The 21,855-nt window shown below is 38.6% G+C and overlaps 1 protein-coding gene across 1 annotated transcript in view; it reads left to right on the plus strand.

Annotated features, from left to right (window-relative positions):
* The window catches only part of LOC110156580 (nucleus accumbens-associated protein 1), a 36,660-nt gene extending 21,034 nt beyond the window's left edge, over positions 1-15,626 (plus strand). The window contains 4 exon segments of the mRNA XM_055152599.1: positions 995-1,165; positions 7,318-7,423; positions 8,701-8,798; positions 10,165-15,626. Of these exon segments, the coding sequence (XP_055008574.1) occupies positions 995-1,165; positions 7,318-7,423; positions 8,701-8,798; positions 10,165-10,502 (713 nt within the window). The 3' untranslated portion in view covers positions 10,503-15,626.
* The last annotated feature ends 6,229 nt before the right edge of the window (positions 15,627-21,855 follow it).

The following is a 21,855-nucleotide window of genomic DNA, read 5'->3' on the forward strand; positions in this document are numbered from 1 at the left end:
GTCTAAACCAGGACTAAACCAGGAATACACCAGGACTACACTAGGTCTAACCCAGGTCTAAACCCAGGTCTGAACCAGGACTGAATCCAGGACTAAACCAGGACTGAATCCAGTCTGAACCAGGACTAAAACAGGACTAAACCAGGTCTGAACCAGGTCTGAACCAGGTCTGAACCACGTCTAAACTCGGTCTAAACCCAGTCTAAACCCGGTCTAAACCAGGATTACATCAGAACTACACCAGGTCTACACCAGGACTACACCAGGACTACACCAGGACTACACCAGGTCTAAACCAGGACTGAACCCTGACTGAACCCTGACTGAACCAGGACTAATCTTGGACTGTGGTCACCCGACGGTCTACGCAGGCACACCTCCAGGCCTCTCCCGGTCCTGGTTTAGTCCTGGTTTAGTCCTGGTTTAGTCCTGGTTTAGTCCTGGTTTAGTCCTGGTTTAGTCCTGGTTTAGTCCTGGTTCAGTCCTGGTCCCTCCTTAGGTCTCTATAGGACAGTCCTGCAGATTTCATTGTTTTCTCCGTTGCCAAAAGCTCTGGTTTGACATTTAAGTTGTAGCTTTTTTATATATATTTTTTTGTATCTCATGTCGGGAAAAGTGGGTGGATGGTGTGCCCCCGTGTACCACACCCACTACACACCTGCTGCCATCTGATTGTCTCCATTGAGCTGTTATTGCTTCTCTTGGAATGTTCTGCAGTATGGCATTAAACTTGTGTATATATCTCCATAGATACAGAATTAATCCTCTTTATTCAGTTATAGATGTTTATTCCTAAAACATAATAGCTTGAAGATAAGTTTAATGCTATTCCGTGGTACATACCAGGTAAATCTCCATGGAGACGAGGAAATATTTATTATGAACATGTAGACAAGCCCATAAAATTTTCCATTCTCTTTGCCAGACACTTATCGAAACTGAAAACAAGATGAACAAAATGAATCTGTTAACGATGAACTGTTTCCTCGTGCAGCCACCGGCGAGCGCGTGGAAGCCCTGCCCGACCACACAGAGACGCGCGGGCGTATGAGGGGGCGGGACCTGACCTGTCTGCCTGCTGAGCTCATCGCACAGATCGGCAACCGCTGTCACCCCAAACTCTACGAGGAGGGTGACCCCGCTGAGAAGCTCGAGCTAGTCTCAGGTAAGACGCGTTTGGAATTCTCTTCATATTCCGAGTCTTTTTTTTAATAGATTTGTCCAAAAAATTATTCATCTGAAGTTTCAACACACAATAGTTTATAGTGAAGAGTTTTGATTTTTAAACGTGCGCTGTGTAACTTTTAGTTTGAGTCCATCACCTGCTTGTTTCTATGGAGATGTCATTGCTCTGCCTGGAATGTTCCACAGTATGACATTAAACAGCTCTATCTTACATTTATTCAATTACAGGTCATTTTTAAAGCTCAGAAATACCAGATCTGACCTGTAACTTGGCCTAGTTTGGTCTCAGGAAGATAGAAAGGTTTAATACTATACTGTGAAAGTGGTAACATCTCCATGGAGAAAACCATTTGACAGACCCTCCACCAGAAAAGTTACACAATGCACCTTTAACTGTATAACTGATGTCCACTGTTTCTAGACTTTTATTGGGAATTTCAGTGCAAACTGGGTACACCGCACCACCTAGTGCCTCCGCTCAATTTCATTTCTCTTCCAGCGACTAGGTCAGGAATCAGAATACACTAGACGGTTCACAAAAACCCCGGAAGTGCGAGTTCGGCCACCAGTCAATCAGCGAAGAGCCATACATTTTGTGTTGGCAACGATTCCTAAGATCGAGGATTTAAAGCCGGAATAAAAAGAATGTTTGGTGAATTTTATCAAGGGGAAAGACGTTATTCCCCTTCTTCCTACGGAATTTGGGAAATTTTTGGCGATTGGTTAAATGAAAAAAAGTTCCCTCTTAATTAATTAATCCTAACGCTGGAGGTCAGATGGTTTCTACGAAGTGAAACCGACTGATGAATCAGACTGTACAATTGCAGCTTTGTATTCAAAAACGATCAAAAACTAAGTGTGTGTTTTACCTCTAATGGCCACTGAAATTTCAAGTGCTATGAGACATCACATATAACTACTACCAGTACAACAACTACTACTGATTAAAGCTACGTGTTTGATTGTCACCTGGCTGCAGGGGGTCAAAGTGTGGATACGTGTCAGACCAATCACACACTTCCTCATATGTCCACACCTGCCCCTCCTCCCCCCGTCACTCTTTTCTTTAGTCCTCCAGGTTCTGCCCAGTTTAACAGCTCTATTTGAAATGTGTTTGAAGGGGAAGTTTAAATGTTTAGTTTGGTCCCATTATGTGTAAATGAAGTACATTTATAAATATTTTTTAGAACTAACTCTTCAAACTAATTCTTAGTAGGACTGTTACTGGTTTTTGTTTTTGTTTTTGTTTTTTTCTAGTTTGCTTTTTATTTTATTTTAGCAAATCCATGTCTGCGGATGTTTCACTTTCTGACATCAAACTAGCCTCGCACCGATCCAGCTTTTTCAGTTCCGCTACAGATACTTTGGCTGGTCAAAAGTTTTAGAACACCCTAATTTTTCCAGTTATTTATTGCAATTCAAGTCGTGCAAGTCCATTAAAGAGCTTAAAATGGTACAAAGGGAAGAACTGAACAGACAGAGGTTAAAAAAATAATAAAATATAACAAAACACAAGTCCAAGCTCTGCCAAAACTACCTCAGGAAAAAAAGAACAGCACAGTCTCCAGACTTAAACCCCATCGAGCTGGTTTTGGGATGAACTGGACAGAAGAGTGAAAGCCAAGAAACAAGTGCCACACATTTATGGGAACTTCTGCAACAGACTTGGGAAGAACTTTCTGAAGAATATTTGAATTCTATTGCAAAAAGAACGAGCCACGAGTGTGTTCAGCTGTTATATCTGCCAAAGATGAATCAAAAGTTTAGAATACCTTTTAGTCAACAGTAGACTGTAAAAAACTGGAAAAATTGTGGCATTCTAAAACTTTTGACCAGTAGTGTAACTCTTCAAACAAATTCTTAGTAGTTTTCTTTTCTGTAGATGTCTGTGGATGTTTCACTTGCCGACATCAAACTAGCCATGCGCCAATCCAGCTTTTTCAATTCCAATACTGATATTTTGGCTTTTCTGATATACAATACCAGCAGATGCCAGCTGAAAATTGCTTTTGTTCTCTTTAAACACAGTGAACTTACTACAAAATGGATTCAGTTGAGTATGTTACTGATATTTATCCTGCAAGTAATTACAGTAATAGGAATTAAAGTTTCAATAGTATGAGTTGTTTTGGGTGTAGATCAGCCACTCAATAAATAGAATACGTTAAATTAACCCTCTCAGGCTCAAATTAATTTTTAGTATCAGGAAAAATCTGATATTTGGGGAAAATTATAATATGGGGTAGTAATATACAATCCTGACTTTTTTATCCTTTGTAAACAAAAAAAGTATTTTGCACTTCTGGCAGGCCGTTTGTGTGTAGTCATTCTTGCACAGTCTGCATCGCCCACGTTTATCAGCATGGATGGGAGAAAAGGCTCCTGAGTAAAAAAAAAAGCTCATAAAATATGGATTTAGAGTAAGTAGGTAATTGGAATTTAGCTGTTGCAAATCTGCAACGCCTGCCTGAAGAGGGTTAAAGGCCCAAACAGGATATTGTTCTGAAGACGACAGCAGCGAGCAGCCGAAACATGTCAACAAGGTAAATACACTTTACTGCATCGTCTTTAAAAAGAACCCAAGAAGTTAAAGTACATAAGAAGACAAAATGAACATCTTTGGCCTAGGATACTGGCTGAACCGATACCACAGAAGCGATATCTGATCAAATTTTCCTGCACTGGCACCGATATCCGATACCATTATTGTTTCAGTGCATCCCTACAAAAAAACATGAATTTTGCACAATGTATTTTGTATTTTCTAACATGTGAAGTGTCTGTTTAGTTGGTATTTTAAAGGTGTATTATGTAACTCACATATCGCGTGCTTGTTTCTATGGAGATGTCATTGCTCTGCCTGGAATGTTCCACAGTATGACATTAAACAACTTAACTTGACATTTATTCGATCACAGATGGTTTTATAGCTCAAAAGTACTTACAAAAACAGGTGTTCTGACTGTGAGCGGGGTTGCCTCTCCACAGATCTGACCTGTAACTTCGTCTAGTTTGGTTTCCATGAAGATAGACAGGTTTATTTCTGACCAAAGCAATAACATCTGCACGGTGAAAAGCATTTGCTGGGGCCTCCACTAAAAAAAGTCACCTTTAACGTAAGTGCCACAGCTGCAGTTTCACAATATCTTTGAATCAATATTTATGTAGAAATCTGTACGCCTCCCACCTCTCCGTCCAATGGCTCTGATTCACTTCACATGTTTACGTTGTGATTCACTGGTAACACACTGATACCGGGGTGTTGGCGCTGGCACGTACATACACACATATGCACAGTGAGCGAGATGCCTGGGCTTTGGCACGGGCATTCCGATCACGCAGCACATTTACCGCCCATGTGACCAATGTTTACGTCTCGCACCCCGGGACTGCCTGGCACAACAGCTATCGTAACGTTGTGTAGGCCTGTAGTGACTTATGTTTAGTCATATGTTTTTTTTTTTCTTCATTTTATTAGAAATTTCTGTAGATTTGTTTAGATTTGAAATGATTCACTAAAGTTTATGGCATAGTGTGACTAGATTAGACAATATAGTTCACTTGTTTCCTGTTGGTGCATGTGATTTCTTTTACAGACTGATGACTATAAGTGAGCAAAGACCATGCATTCAATGATATTTTCACATTTTACCTATTGCTTTACAACGTGGTGACTGGCAACAAACTCTGCATGTAACCTTTTCCAACATGCGAGCTGTACAAACAAACACTCAAGAACTTAGATAAGAAACCAATGTCACATGCAGTGTTAAGGAATATAAAATAAACTTTCAAGAATGTCCTGTTAATCCTGTTAGTCTTACATTAGTCTCACATCCAGGCAAGGGTTGGGCGGTGTCCAAATTTTTATACCCTTGAACCAGAGGTGTCGAACTCTAATTCACAGAGGCCAAAATTAAAAACTGAAATTAAGTTGTGGGCCAAACTCAATATTTATAGAAAAATTTCAACAACATCTGCAGGTTTTTTTTCCAGATATGTAATTTTAAACCTTTTTTTAATTAAAATAAATGTTTAATAATAGTGTTGCTTAAACATTGAATCCAGATCAAGCATAATATAAAATAATAACAAAATATTAAATAAATAATGTCTCTATAGTCTATCTGTAGCCGGCAGTCAGCTCTAATACATGTTTGATATGATCTCATAGGCCAAATATAATTATATCATGGGCCAACTTTGGTCCCCGGGCCTGAGTTTGACATGTCTGCATTAAACTTTCTCAGGATTTTACTGCGGTATACGATACTACAGTATTACCAAAATATTTTAGTATGACTTTGGTAAGCTACGAATTCACTATACCACTATACGGTCTATACGTATGATCTGCAGACTTATAATCTCTGAAAAGTTTCGCATGAACCATCTCCAGCGGGACAGAAGCACAGAACAGACTCACCATCACAGAAAGAACACTCATATTCCACTGAGTCGTGTCCTGAAGTCCGGCAGAATCTGACGCATCAGCGCAAAAAGAGCGAGCTGTTTTTATCAACGCTTTATAGTTTATGCAAATGAGCCAAATGAGCAGTTTTAAGTTTCATTTCTGTAAAATCTAAACAAATTTGCACCTGAAGCCAAAATGCTGCAGAAGTACTAGTATTTTTTTTTTGGCACCAACTCGTTTGCGGCCGGACTTGCCAACTTCTTAGTCTCCCTTATGAACCTCACGAGACAACGGAATGAAACTAATCGAGTGTCATCTCCCCACGCAGATAAAAGAAGCATTATAGACTCTATTAGTTTTAAATCTTGATATTATTAAATTGAAAATACAACCACACATTAATTTGTGCTGAGCAAACAAATTTAGGTATCAATATATCAATTATACTATTATAGGTCCTTATGAGCTGCAGATTTTTATTTATTTATTTATTTTTTGATACCGTTGTTACTTTTTGATACCGCGGGATACTGTAATACTGTATTACCGCCCAAACCTATTCCAGTGTTTGTGAGATGGTGTGAAGAAGCAGGAGTCAGGACCAGCGCCTCCTCTAGAGCAGAGTGTAGAGGTGTAACGATATCCAAGTCTCACGATACGATATCATCACGGTATGAACCTCACCGTACGATATTTATTGCAATATCGTGGGAAAGCTCACATATGATATGGTGCGGAGGATTGGGATTAGTGATTACAATTTGGATTTTTTGCCTCTTCCTGCACCTACTTTTTATCTACTGCGGTTTTTTTATTGTTATACATGGAAAATACATAAATAGATAAATAAATAAATAAAAATCAATCAATCAATCAATAATTAGGGATGTAACAATATCCAGATCTCTCAGTACAATATTTTCACAATATACATCGCACGGTACGATATTTATTGCTATATCTTTTTCCTCTTTAAATGCCTTGACAAGATTTAATCCAAAGAACTAAGACTTAAAAGTGCTTAGAACTGTTATTTCTTCTTGTAGTCTGCACTAAAATGGAGCAAAGGATCATGGTCTATGTAGTTCCCTCTGTCTTTTTTTTTTAGCTATTGCTGCACCATAACTCTTAATTTAAGCAAAGAGGCTTGTAATTCGATATATTGTGATGGTCCACGATATTATTGTGAGAACTTTGACGATACGATATCACAATATTTCGGTTATTGTTACATCCCTGGCAAGTGAACTTAAGGTCCACCACATTTGGACAGAACTGCTTCTCGGTCAAAGCAGCAGGGGCCTGTCACTGCTGTACCTGTGTCTGTGAGGGAGTGTGGGATGTTTTAATTTCAACTTTAAGAAATGGATTAAACCGAGTCAGCACTGTAGCCATTAGTGACCCGCTGTTTGTAGGAATAATGTATGTAAATATTAAAATTTTTACATTTATATTTGTGTTGATGAGCTGCTATATAATACAGAATTATTGAGTTAAACATGTGTGAATGAAACTAAAGACAACTAACATTATAACATAGATCAGAAAATGGTATAATATGGGCGCTTTAAATAGTTTGAAACAAGTACAAATAGTTTAGAAGCCGCCTTTATTAGAAATGTTCTCTTTTATATTGTGGTGCAAATTTAAGCCGCTTTGCCCTGCCCCGAAACCTGAAATAAGCCGTTCATTCTCACTGTGTTCTTGTGTGTGCCCAGGTACGTCGGTGTACATCACGCGCGCCCAGCTGATGAACTGTCATGTGAGCGCGGGGACCAGACACAAGGTGCTGCTGCGGAGGCTGCTGGCTGCCTTCTTTGACAGGTCTGTGCCTATTTCTGTCCTGCTTTTAAATCGATTTAGCACTTCAGCTTTTATGTGCAAATAAAAGTGTGCTCAAAGTTAGCTGCAGGCTGTGTTTATTTTTATTTCGTTACTTTACGTCAATGAAGTTATCATCTAACCCGTTGATTTGAGGACAAAGCTAATATATATTTCTGTTAACAAAATATTAGTGATGAACTGTTGACTTTTTGTCATTAAGGAAAATCTAAAATGAGTAGAGACAGAATTTCAATCTATTTCTTTTCAGTCCAAATGCCCAAGTCTTTACATGTGGTAAAAGGTCGATGAAGCGTTGCAAAATAATAATCAAAGGATGTAGAGCTACTATCACAGCCTATGTCACCAGTGCCTTAACCTGCAGATAGAGGACACATACAAGTTTTTCTCATTCTCAGTATGTGGACAGACCAGGCCTCATGTGAAAACTCAGAACCTCCAGAATTCACTGCAGAGGCTGAGGCACTGACTCAGGTGCTGGGGTTTATTGACAATTCAGAACAAAGAGTCTTTTTAGGTTTAAACCAACTGGATTTCAACATTGAAACTGGCAACCCAAATGAAAGAGTCATGTGACACTCACTCTGCTTTCTGATTGGTCTGATTGGCACTCTGAAGGAAACGGGTGACAGGAAAAGCCAGACGTATCATTGGCCAACCAGAGCACATCCTGTCCACAGAGTTGTCAGTGATGCCGTCCGAGCAGCACTCTAATGTGCCCTGAGCCAAAACAAATCACTATCTGCTGTCTTTTATTCCTTCAGAGATAAGCTGCTAAACACAGAGGTGAACCACTGTTAATCTATTGTACTTTCCTTACTCCTCTCTCTCTTATCATCGACTTCTTTTCCATTACCTTGTGTCTTCTATCTTGTTTTCATGATAATAATTGAGTGTCGGCTGTGGAGCTGTGGAGCTACAAATGAATTGCCCTTTGGGATGAATAAAGTTTTCTAAAACTACATTAGCTTGGATAATCATCTTGAGACCGAAACACCAAATTATAAATTATAATAATTACAAATAAACATGAACATGAATGAACATTACAGTTATTAGTAAAAACTATATTTGAGTTGAATATGTTTACCTCATATCTGGGGACACAGTTGTGTCATAATTATGGAATTTAAAATCTAAATCTTACATACAGTTCCTTTTAATAAATTAATAAAAACAGCAAGTGCTGTCATCCAAATGAGCACTGTCTGCAGATACAATAAATGTGAATAAATACTTTTTTTTTTTTGATATTTCAGAAATACTTTGGCTAACAGCTGTGGAACTGGCATCCGCTCCTCCACCAATGACCCCAGCAGAAAGCCACTGGACAACAGAGTGCTACACGCAGTCAAATGTAAGTATTATGATAAAGTGAATGAATAGAGCAGGTTTTTAAACTGTCAAAATAATGTCACATTTATAGCCATGTGAACTGAAATGCCTCAGTGAGTTACCTAAAATGGACTCACTGAATGCAGACTCATGCTTATGTCATAGATGGGATGGGGGATAAGACTGCTGTAGTGCGTTCTAACCACTAGGTGACACCATTTATCCCACACTGAGTGCAGATCAGAGTCCAAACTTACTCATAATGTATACACTGAAGTACATATAATGTGGTATACTTTACAATTAAATGAAAAACAAATGTTATCTTATTAAACACAATTGAACTGGCCCCATCTCGCTCTTGTGAATGGGCACAATTGATTCATGGTCATTTACGGACACACAGAGTTTATTGGTTTGTCGATGTTGGGGGAAGGCAATGCATTTCCTAACATAAATAATAATGTATAGAGTTGATGGGGCGGCTTTTCTTTGTCTGCACCTTCTTGGCCTTCAAGTTACTTTGTACAGAAAGTTGGGCCCTGAAGTTGAAAAGGTTAATATGTTTATTCACTGAAATGCATTTATTCTTTTTTGATTATTTTGTTATTTAATTGTTAATTTATGTTTTTATGTACAGAAAGTTGGGCCCTGAAGTTGAAAAGGTTAATATGTTTATTCACTGAAATGCATTTATTCTTTTTTGATTATTTTGTTATTTAATTGTTAATTTATGTTTTTATATACATGCATTATTATTATTATTAAAAACATGTTTATTGAAATGAAATAAATCAAAAATCAATCAGTATGAAGTAAAAAAAAAAGTGATTACCGTAAAATCCGTACTACTGAGCGCACCTGAATACCATCTACAAAATTTTTACAAATTTTTTTAAATTGTACATATATACTGTAGGCCTGAACAGAAGCCACAGGTGTCCACATCTTCAAAAACATCGTCAGGTTCGGGCCGTCTGCTTTTATTGCCTCTGAAAGCTTTTGTCGTCTTTTTGGACTGAGTCAGTTCATCACGCTGCCGTCGCCAAAATCTCACCATCGATTCACTGATTCCGCTATTTGAGTGCACTGAAAATATCACCAGCTATTGTAGCAACTTCATGTTGACCCTAGATCCATGTGTTAACCGCACAGACAGCGGCGTTTTCTCCACTCAGGCTGCGCGCAGATCCGATGTGTTACCACAGACCGTAAATATGAATGGAAAATGTGCCAAACAAAGAATCCGTCCATATATTCGCTGCATTGTTTTATTAGCCACAGGGTTCAAAGTGTGAGAAAAATCTAGAGGCTTATAGTCCTGAATTTTCTGTATTTTCTCCTTATGAATATTTTTAATGCTTGTTTTTGTTTCCTCACCCCCGCAGTCTATTGCCAGAACTTCGCCACCAGCTTCAAGGAGAGCGAGATGAACGCCATCGCGGCTGACATGTGCACCAACGCCAGACGGGTGGTCCGCAAGAGCTGGATCCCCAAACTCAAGCTGCTGATGGCCGAGAGCGACGCTTACTCCGCCTACCTCCCTGAGAACGTCAAGACGGAGGAGGACGCGCTGGTGGGGACGGAGCCGGGCTTTGACCCGGCCTCCCTGGAGTCCAGCGGGGGCGGAGCCTGCGGCGTGTCCGGGGGCTTGGAGTCCGGGGGCGGGCAGTCGTCAGGGGAAACTCTGTCGGGAGTAGCCGGGGACGCCGCAGCTTTGTTTTGAACTCCGTGTTGGGGAGGTCAGACCGCAAAAATGACTGCATGAGTTGAAATTACTTGAATTAAGAATGTTTGGCTTGATTTGAGTAGTTTTAACTAGATTTACTTTGTTTTTGGACATATCGGATCTAGATTATATAATTGTGTGTAACTTTTTAGCCAAAAATAGACAAAAAACATGAATTCTTACTCTGAGCAGGCTTGCATCTTCACCAGCCTGCGTCTTTCCATTTAAAATGTTGTTCCTTTGGCTATTCTCTTTCACATTATGGCATAAAACGTAACCATCTTCACAGAGAATGGTCCAAAGTGTGGTTTTAACTTTCTGCAGGTGACGTGCAACTTTCAGAAAGTAACGTATTGTACTTTTTAATATTTAAAATAAAACCGTTTTAGTGCATTGGCATAATTTCTTGCCTTTTAAGTAAGAAAATAAAATCTTCAAACCAGTCAAATATCCTGAAAATGATCTAGATCTAGTAAACAAAACAAGTCAAACCTACTCAAAACTACACAAATCAAGAACAACTTTCAAACTTTAAGTCCTTTCAACTCATATATTTGTTTTTGCAGTCTTCCCCCGTGCTTGCTCCTCCATGTGACTTTTGTTCCACACTGCTTGGGCCCAACTACGCGCCCGCTGTAACCTGGACTTAAACACATTTTTTTTGCTTTTGTGATGAAAACGAAAAACAAGCAGATCGAAAAATGGAACGGAGAGCGCGAGGGTGCGATTCCCCTCTTGATGAATCATGAATACATTCCCTGGACAGTGGTGGGCGGGTGTGCAGGGTCAGGCTACAATAGGGGGGAGTGACTGAGTGAATGTTTTTCCTCTATGCAAGCCTGACCTCTTGTGGTGGAGTTTGGGAGTCGATTTGCCCCCCTTCATTTGAACACTACCTGAGCTCACCATCTTCCACCCCTAGTAAGTCCCCCCCCCCTTCACGGCACCTGTCCTCTCCACGCCAGATATATCTCACTTTGTGTCACTGTGCGGTGTTGGTCCTGAATTATACTGTAAAGCGCTGTAAACATATCCACAAAAGTTAAAATGATTTGAATTCAGAATGTTTACCTTGTTTTGAGTTGTCTTAACTAGATTTATTTAGTTTAGTTCGTCGGGCTGAATTTACGGTTTTGTTTTGAGGTAATTCTGACCGGTTTCCGTTCTCAAAATTGTTTTTAACGTTGGGTCTATACAAATTGGTTAAAAAGTCACTCTTTCGACTCTGAAATGTTAAGTTGGTTGAAAGTTATTATTTTAAGTTGGTTTAACTCAAAATGGTTGCGTTTTATATTCACAGAAGATCACGTTAACTTTATTTTTTAGGGATTTTCAGTTTGTTTTCATTTTCTTTTTCTAAAACAAAATTCTTACATTGTAGCTTTTAAAGAAAATATGAAACCAGTCAGAAAAGCTTTACTAAAAGACAATAAATCCAAACTAAATAAATCTAAACCTGATTCTGAATTCAAATCATTTAAACTTTTGTAGATGTCGTTTTTTTTTTACGGTGCGTTTTTCTTTTCTAAATGCATGTTCCTCTTTCTATGATGTGATCAGGAGAGAAGGTAAGATTTTTTACTAAGATGATTGTAAAGTAAATTTAAGGGCAACTGGTAATCAAAGATGGTCAAAGATATTTTTAGAAGTATATTTATATGATTAGAGTCCATGCCTGGCATGTTCTGAGCAGAGAGCAAGGGAGTTTAACTTCACTTTATGTTTTACTAAAATCATATATCACAATAAGGTAAACATATTTTTGCAGAGATCATAGTATAAAACTAACATTGCAGTGTTAACGTAGGACCTCTTATAGAACCTCAAATGGCTGACTTATAGCAGACGGGACTATATGTTTCAGTCTTTTTCAGAATTCTTTTTAAAACATTTCTTTGGTTGGTTTCGACGCATTTCATTCTAAAGAGTAAAGACTGGTCGACCTGGCACGACTGTTGACTGTTGAGCTCATGATCTTTAGTAAAAAGTGCAACGTCTGCCTCTGTGATGAAGCTTATTCCAACACTAGTGGAGAAGTGGGCGGAGACTTTGAATGTGCCTTTTAAATGAACCAATAATCAGACGCAGCGATGTCAGGGGGAAAGCAATATCCTAAAAGGTTATGGTACTGTGTGTGTGCATGTGTCTGGTACGTACACTGCAGACAACGGAATGCACTCAAAAGGACTCAAATGTTCACCTAAAATCAGTATCGGTGGCAAGTTTTTTCGCGTTTCATTTTTGACCTTGATCCGAAAACTTTTAAACAGGTTTTCGTTTAACTTTGAACGAGCGTGTTCAAGATTTATTTAAAGTCAACATTTTTGTGTTTATGTTTTTTTTTTTTAAAAGTTAAAATTCTGAATATTAAACTTGTTTTGAGTAGCTTTTAGTGATTTTTTTTACGTTAGTAAGACTAGATTTGTGACCAATTTTCTTGTTTTTTCTAAATCTGTCCAGTGTGTCAAGATTTTGTCGACTATAAATTACGATACTTAGTCTATTGTCAGATATTTTTTGTTTAAAATAGAGACGCCGTATATTCCAAATCCCAAACCAAACCGAAAATTTACCTTAAAGTCATTTGAACCTTTGCAGACATTCCGTTTTTTCCAGTGTACATTTTCTATTTATGTGTCTAATATGCCCATGACTTAGTGCCACCTTGAATTTTAGAATCCAAAATGGCTGACCTGTGGGACTTTTGCACCTTGCGAGGCGTAGAGTGAAGGCTGGAGCACCTTAAGAGAAAAGCACCTTTTCACTGTTGTTGATGTGTAGCAATCAACCCCCTTTAGCTTTCCTGCGTGTCCTTTTTTCAAACAAATTTCACTGATTTCCTTATTTGAGCGTGGCACGGTTGTTTATGTAAATATTCGCGAAGACTGTTGAGTTGAAACCCAAGTGTTCTTTTATTTACTGATTTGTTTTTTTTTTGTTTTGTTTTGTTTATTTTTCATTTACGTGTGCCATTTCTATTAGCGTGTTTGTTAGCAGGCATTTTAGCAGTTTCGAATTGCAGAACGACAATGGCGCTAGCGAAGGAGAGGAAACCGGTAACTTCTAACTGTTTGATCACACTCTTTTCTGTTGATGTGTTGTACAAATATAAGCATGTTTCACAATATTACTGAAAACTCCACCTGGTTCGTACGGGCAGACAAACTTAGTACTGTGTTTTGAATGGACTTAGGGTATCAACAACGACAAAACCTCAGTTGGCCTAGCGCTGGACTGTAAACCCACACACACTCCGATACCTCTGAGGCCTGTTGATGGAATCCGGGTCGAGTTCAAAGGAAGTTCAGGTTTACTTTGAGCAAACTCGGAGTTCAATTTTAGGTTCATATGAGATCAGTGTTAGTCGCCGCGGTGGTTTACAGACTCCCCCGAAGTCCACCCAGCTCGTAACTCTTGAGTTTGGAGATCCGGATTCCCGCAACAGGCCAGTGGACTCAGCCAGACTGTTGTGCTTCCTGTCCCTCAGACCTCTTGTCATGGCCGCATCCCAGTTCTCAAAATTTGATACCTCAAACTCCTTGCTTCCTTCACGAGATGCGAACCATTTTCAGGTTGATTTCTTCATCGTTCGAGCAAAGTTTTCTCGGTCACTTAAAACCAAGATGCAGACCATTCTCCAGATCGATTTCTTCATCAGTCGAGCAAAGTTTTCAGTTTTCTCAGTCACTTAAAACCAAGATACAAACTATGCTCCGGATCGATTTCTTCATCAGTCGAGCAAAGTTTTCTCGGTCACTTAAATCCAAGATACAAACCATTCTCCTGGTCGATTTCTTCGTCAGTCGAGCAAAGTTTTCAGTTTTCTCGGTCACTTAAAACCAAGATACAAACCATTCTCCGAGTCGTTTTCTTCATCAGTCGAGCAAAGATTTTTCGGTTACTTAAAACCCAAGACCTCAAGAACTTCAACCGATCGGCTCGTCAACCTTATCATACGTCATCGCAGATAACCGACTTCAACAGTATGATCGTTTAGCGTCGAAAATACCAACAAAACCTCCTTCGTATAAGAATTTTCAAGTTTGAGAATTGAGACGCGGTCCATGAACACCACTTCCACTAAACGGGTGTCCATTGAAGCAAGGCAGTGACTTCAGGTAGCTAGATCTGAATACACCTCAACTTCTTCGCCTCTCAGTGCTCCTCACGGCGCTGCGAGGCTCCTCCTATATATCGTCTGATCCACCTCGGTCACGGTTGCCTTCGACAACCTGACGACGCAGATGCAGTATAGCTGTTGCCATGTTCAGTCCAGTTAGCATAAAGAAAAGCTACAGGAACAAAACGTGTTATGAGAAAGAATTACGGGAGCGCAAAGGGAACAAATTTTCAGATACCGACTTGTGGTATTACCAGTATTAAAAACTTCTACGGAGCCCTAAATGACGCAACTTGTACCACGATACCAACTCGGCGGATCGCTTATTGGCTAGAAACCCTTTACTTTTTTTGCGCAACTTTATTACTCCTGAATTCCGCGAAGTTGTTATAATCCAAACGGAATTGTTTTTTCGATGTGGGGAGGGGGTGGGCGAAGCCAACTCAAAAATCCTCATTTATTTGAATTACTGCTAACACTTTCGAAGCATGTACAGTACGTTTACACAATTTGCGTAGAGACGAGACACGTGAATGGATTAAGGCGTGGCACGGCTCCGAAACCCTTTTGTTTTTCACTGAACAGTACATATAAATATATACATAACTATAAATACGATTATATACATGTATAGATGAATACTGTATATTACAAACTAGATGCACCAACATAGCGGTTCTTCATGTTTGTTGTGCATGACCGATCAATATTTAGCCAGACTCGCGCTTCTTCACTATCAGTGTCTGTGTCCGTGTTAAGCCTGTAGCACCAGTGGCCCTCCTGTCCAGCTCCTCCTCTTCCTCCTCCTCCTCCTCTTCCTCCTCTTCCTCTTTCTGTGTTCCAAGTGCCAATAACTTTGTGAAAAGCCCTGTAACTGTGACCCAACATTATCCAAGGTAATTGCACATTAACAACTGTAAAATAAAGGCGAATCCTATAGAGAAAATGTCAACGACTATTGACTAAATGATGAATATCGTAATAAAAGATTTGTAACATTTTTGATGGCTCTTTTTGTGTTATTTCTTATGTTATCTTTAAAAATACTAATACACAAATACACTGTTTTTAAGATTAAAGGTTTCTTCATCAAAAACTTCCTTAAAGTGCGTTTGACAGAGTTTAATGATTCTCTAATTTTGATTTAATTTGTTGGGATTGTAACTGTTCTCAATATAAATTATAGTTTTACACAAATCAAGAAGCAATTTGCAAAAAAAAAAAGTTTAAAAATGTGTTGGAAAAATACAGGAAGTATAGGATTCTAAATCAACTTCGACTTCACATTAGGGAGAATTCTAGACAAAAGTTTGCACAATTTACACGTGTTTTCTTATCTTATATTTGTATTAGTCAGATAATAATTTCTGTGTACATTAGAGGACTTTTCCCAAGAATTCCCAAGTGTGAATTCCAACCAAGAAGTCAAATTTTAAACATAAAAAATGGACAAATTCGGAAAGCAACATGCAGTGTTTTTACAAAAATCTTAAATATAATGATCTTAACTGTGTTTTAGTAAAATGAATGTTCTAACCTGTCAACCTGTTGAGTAGTATGGTATAAATTAGCGATGTGACGAGACGGCTCTTTTAAATGGTTCTTTGACGTGAACTGTTGGAATCGGATCTAATTTTTTAAAGAACCGGATCTTTTTCTAATTTTCATGTGTTGTTCAGGGCAGCCACGGGGTCTTAAAAATCTTAAAAAGGTCTTAAATTTCATGTTCTTAAGTTAAGACCTTGAAAAGTCTTAAATTATGTTGTCCAAGTCTTATTTTTTTCACAAAGGTCTTACATTTCATTAGCCTATTTTTTTTGTAAACTCAACCGGGCTGCAGTGCAACGTTAAAAGGAGGGAGGAAAAAAACAACATGAAATAATGTAAAATGAATGAATGTCTAATTTGGTGTATGAGCACACAATACTTTGGTTTCTGGCACCTGCGGCAATGAGTCAGTAGAGTGCAGGAAGACGTGGGTTGGATCATGGGGAAGTGTAGGTTTAATCGACAGTGGCTCTTAGATTCTAGATGCAGTAGTTGGTTGGTCATTATTAGAATTGGATCTGGTGTTTTTCGCCCACATAATGGGTGTGATGTTGGTCTTAATTTTTATTTAAGTGGCCTTAAAAAAGGTCTTAAAAAAGGTCTTATTACAGGTAGTATTACAGTCTAGGGCAGGGGTGATCCCAAAGGGGCCGGATCAGAAAACTCATAGCATATATACCCCAAAAATAGCAATAAGTTCAAATATTTGTGCAGAGAAACGCAAATCTATTACGGAAATCTTTTTTTAATTGATGAACTCTTTGCATGCAATTTCAACACAATGTTTTAACGTTAACTTTTATGCAAATTGGAACGAGTCAATTTTTCTTGGAAAATCCTGCACTTGGTGTCCACTTTTCTCATTTTTGTTATTTTTCTGATGAGGGTGTCACGGTCAACAGTCAAAACGATCGTCCTTTAAGAGCGTTTGGAAAGAGACAAGTCTTCATTTGTGCAGCTCTGTTGGGAGGGGCCACGTACAGAGGCTCTGGAGATGCTGTTATGCTAAGCGGCCCAGAAAATTACCAATATTTTAATAGAAAATTTAATGAAAATATTTTAGTAGAAAATCAGCCGAGGGCCAGATTAAAGGTCTTGGAGGGCCAGATCTGGCCCCCGGGCCTTATGTTTGACACCTGTGGTCTAGGGGTATGATTCTCACTTTGGGTGCAAGAGGTTCTGGGTTCAGCTCCTGGACAAGTCCCCAATTTGTTACGACTCAGCTTTGCTAGGGACAGGGAAGTAACAAAAATAAAACCAAGATGTAAAATAGAATAAATTAAATAATGTTTAATTAACGGGTGTAAATTAACAAAACAGACTAAAATATACAGAAAATAACCTAAACTAAGAAACAGAACAACAGAATAAACTGAGTATTGTGGCACAAAACTCCTTGTCTGTTGTTTTATCTCTTAGTTTAGGTTATTTTCTGTATATTTTAGTCTGTTTTGTTAATTTACCTTTGCATTCCTGTTAATTAAACATTATTTCATTTATTCCATTTTACATCTTGGTTTTATTTTTGTTACTTCCCTCATCCCTAACAGAGCTGGGTCGTAACAGGTAGCCAAACCTGGGGACACCCTGGTTGTTATATTGGTTAACTTTGAACCAACACAACACTCCAAAAGAAAATTATATCTGGGTAAATTAAAATGACTTAAATGACTTAAAACATATTACTTGATTTCAGTAGATTCAACTTTTCTTTTCTTAATTCAGGAAACACTGGATTTTGTTTCTTAGTTTAAGTGCAAAGAGTTGATTTTTATATCTTAAAGGTGCACTTTGTAACTTTTTTTTGTTGTAGATCCATCATTTGCTTGTTTCTATGGAAGGAATGTTCCACAGTACAACATTAAGCAGTTCTACCTTGCATTTATTCAGTTACAGGTGTTTTTAGAGTTCAAAAATACCTAGAAAAACAGAAATTTTGATTGAGTGGGATCGCCTCTTCACAGATCTGACCTGTAACTTGGTCTTGTTTCGTCTCCCTGATGATAGAACGGTTAAATACCATACTGTGTAACATTCCAGACAAAGCAATAACTGAGAGAAAGGCATTTGACAGCAGAAAAGTTACACAATGCACCTTTAAGTGTAGCAAAGATGTGTTTTCATATTTAACTACACATAGTCTTGTTCCATTGTTAATTTTCAAGTTAAATTTACTTAATTCGTACTAAAATCTTCTTAATTCAAGTCTCTTAACTTGGCTAAATTTTAGTTTATGACGAAGAATCAGCACAGAATCTGAGTAGGAAAACATGAGTGTGGGCTTTGTGCACAAAAAGAGAAAAAAAGAGATTTGGCTTCATCATAATAACAGTTATTACAGTAATTATTATTATTGTAGTGCGTCATTTCAAATGGTAAACACACCCCCACTCTCAGTTTGAACCATTTTAAACAGATCTGAGCCTTGGCCCATTTCTCTCTGGAAGTAGTTTGGAGATAAATTACAATGTGAGAAATCTGTTTATTTATACGACAGAAGCCAGAGAGTCGGTCTCCTGAATGGCTCTTTGGCATGAACAGAGAAGATTTGGATCCCGTAAAAGTCCCAAAAGACCCATTACTACTATAAACACATATATTTTTCATTTAGTCAAGTTCAGGTGTTTTCTATTTCCAAATATCGCTATAGTTTGGTGGAGTCCCCTGCTTGTTTCCATGGAGACTGACAAGTTTTGCGCCATTTTCTGGGACATTCCGGGCAAAACTAGCCAGGCTGGTGCCACCTAGTGCCTCTGCTCAATTTCATTTCTCTCCAGCAACTAGGTCAGTAATAAGAATTCACTATACGGTTTGCAAGAACCCCACAAATGGGAGTTCGGGCACCAACCAATCAGCAAAGAGCCATATATTCTGTGTTGGCAACAATTCCCAAGATTAAGGACTTAAAAAGGAGAAAGACGTTATTGTCCTTCTTCCTACGGGATTTGGGAAAAGCTTAACATACCAGTTATGCCCGTTAGCGGCGCATTACATACGTCACGACCAAATAGCAGAGATTGGTTAAATTAAAAAAGTACCTACCGTCGAGTGAACGAAATCTAATGCTGCAAAGTCAGACGGTTTCCACAACGTGAAACCGGCTGATGAATCAGGCTAAGGCAAAACAACAGAAAATCAAAGGTTTCGGACCCTTTATCTGAAAACCTACAAAGTGCCCCTTTAATTCGTGCATGTTTGAGTAATCCTTCTTATTTAGGTCATTGTTTGCTCAGAGGTGAAATGCTCTGATCCACCTTGTGACATCATCCAGCGATAATCGAGCAAGTTCATGTTTTTAAAATCTAAACACATTCGCCAAAGTGTTTCTGATCATTTTAAAGGTGCACTGTGTAACTTTTTGGTTGGGGGTCTGTCACGTCTTTGTTCTTACGGATACGCCATTACTCTGCCTGGAATGTTCCACAGTATGACATTAAACTGGTTTACTAGTTTACATTTATTCAATTACAAGTGGTTTTACAGCTCAAAAATACCTAAAAAAACAGACATTCTGACTGTGAGCGGGGTCGCCTCTCCACAGATCTGACCTGTAACTTGGGCTGGTTTGGTCTCCATGAAGATAGAAAAGTTTAATACCAAACTGTGAAACATTCCAGACAAAGCAATAACTCGGCAGCATGTAGAAAAGCATTGACGGACCTTCCACCAGAAAAGTTACACAATGCACCTTTAATGCTCAGATTTCCTTCAGTTTAAATACTAGTAGCTATTTAGGCTCATTTAAATTTCCTCAAACTCCTCTGCTGTGAGTGGATAGTGCAGCTCTTGTTTGCGTATGTGGGTGTTGTTCTGTAATTATAATTTTGGAAAATAAACAAACTGAATTATAACTTTTCCCCACATTCATTTACATCTTAAAGGTCCTATATTACGCAAAATTGACTCTTGTGAACTTTGAGCCACGTTAGAATGTGTTTACCTCCTCAAAAACGCACTTAGAGTTGTGTTTTGTTTGCATTATTAGTCAAAATGTTCTGTTCCACCTTGTGATGTCATGAAGTTTTCAAATTATCATCTATGTTTTACCTTTTATTCAGTTGAGATTAAAAATTCCATGTCTGAAATCACCTAAATGATTCGAGTGAAGGTGCATGGAGTTTAAAAACACAGTGGAGCACATCCTGTATTACCACGTGACATCACAAATTGGAACAGAGAGAAGAACTCAGCCTAAATATACAAGGTTTATAAGTTAAATGTGTGAATGAAACAAAACACAACTCGACGAATATTTGTGACGAGAAAAGAACATTATAACAAATCAGAAAATAAAAAAAAAGAGCAATTTAAATGAAAAGTAACACAACAATTTTGGTTACTAAACTATGGATGAATATACTTGGAGTTGTGTTTTGTTTGCATTATTAGTCAAAATGTTCTGTTCCACCTTGTGATGTCATGAAGTTTTCAAATTATCATCTACGTTTTACCTTTTATTCAGTAGAGATTAGAAATTCCAGGTCTGAAATAATCCAAATGATTCGAGTGAAGGTGCATGGAGTTTAAAAACGCAGTGGAACACTTCCTGTATTACCACATGACATCACAAGGTGGAACAGACAGAAGAACTCAGCCTTAATATTTATGTGTTAAAAGTGTGAATGAAACAAAACACAACTCCAGGAATGTTTGTGACAAGAAAACAACATTATAACAAATCAGAAAATTAAAAAATTAGCAATTTAAATGAAAAGTAACACAACAATTTTGGTTACTAAATGTATTTTCAAAAGACTAAATAAAGAACTATAAGAAAACTTTTATTTAACCTGTATGTAGTTTTGTACATACACCACAAGAGGGAGCTCGTAACACCCACTATTACAGTCTGATTACACACGTACATAAATAAATACTACACGCTGGCCACTAAAACACACCCAAAAATAAAAAAATAAAAAAATACCGATATAGAAAAATTAAATCCCCCACAAATCCTCCCCAAAACGACGCTGGAGTGGACGATACAAAAATAAAAAAACAACAATTGCCCTAATATGGTCACGGAAGTCGCTCGGTATCGCCGCTTTAAATGGCCTCAGGAAACCAGGGCTCCCGGTGACGTCACGGGTTTCCTCCGCGTGCGCCGCCGCGAAAGGAAGCGCCTAATATGGGCATGCTCTCCCTCTCACCCCCCCCCCCCCCCCCCTCTTCCTGCTTCCTGTCGGAGGAAGCGGAGGGGGCGGGGATAGGGGGGGAAGGGTGAGAGTGGAAACAGGCTCCGGGGAGGTTACGAGTGTGTAGGAGGCAGACGGGACTTCACGAGCCGAGCTATTTCTGTACCACGCTGACAAATGGACCGCGCGTAAACTAGGCCAAATATGTAGTACTCAAGGAAAAAAAGGTACTCAAGGACTCAAAATAGCGTTACTCGAGTCGGAGCGCAGTGTCGTCATACAAAGTAACACGATACGGGGCCATAATAAGAGACATGTCCGCTCCAAAAAAAAAAAAAGTTGACTTAGACACGGACAGAGTTATAAATATGACTTATATAATGTGGTAATAAACTTCTAAATACGCAGCGATAAAAAAAATAGCAAGAGATCGGCATCATCAAGACATAAATTATAGAAATGTATATGTAAGACTGTACAACAACTCACCCTTATGTAACGGATAATACTCCCTACAACTGTAAAACTCAACCTTGTGTAACAG

The sequence above is a fragment of the Boleophthalmus pectinirostris genome, unplaced genomic scaffold, assembly GCF_026225935.1.
Source record: "Boleophthalmus pectinirostris isolate CB_2022bp ecotype Guang Dong unplaced genomic scaffold, ASM2622593v1 HiC_scaffold_17, whole genome shotgun sequence".
In the NCBI taxonomy this organism is placed as follows: Eukaryota; Metazoa; Chordata; class Actinopteri; order Gobiiformes; family Gobiidae; genus Boleophthalmus; species Boleophthalmus pectinirostris.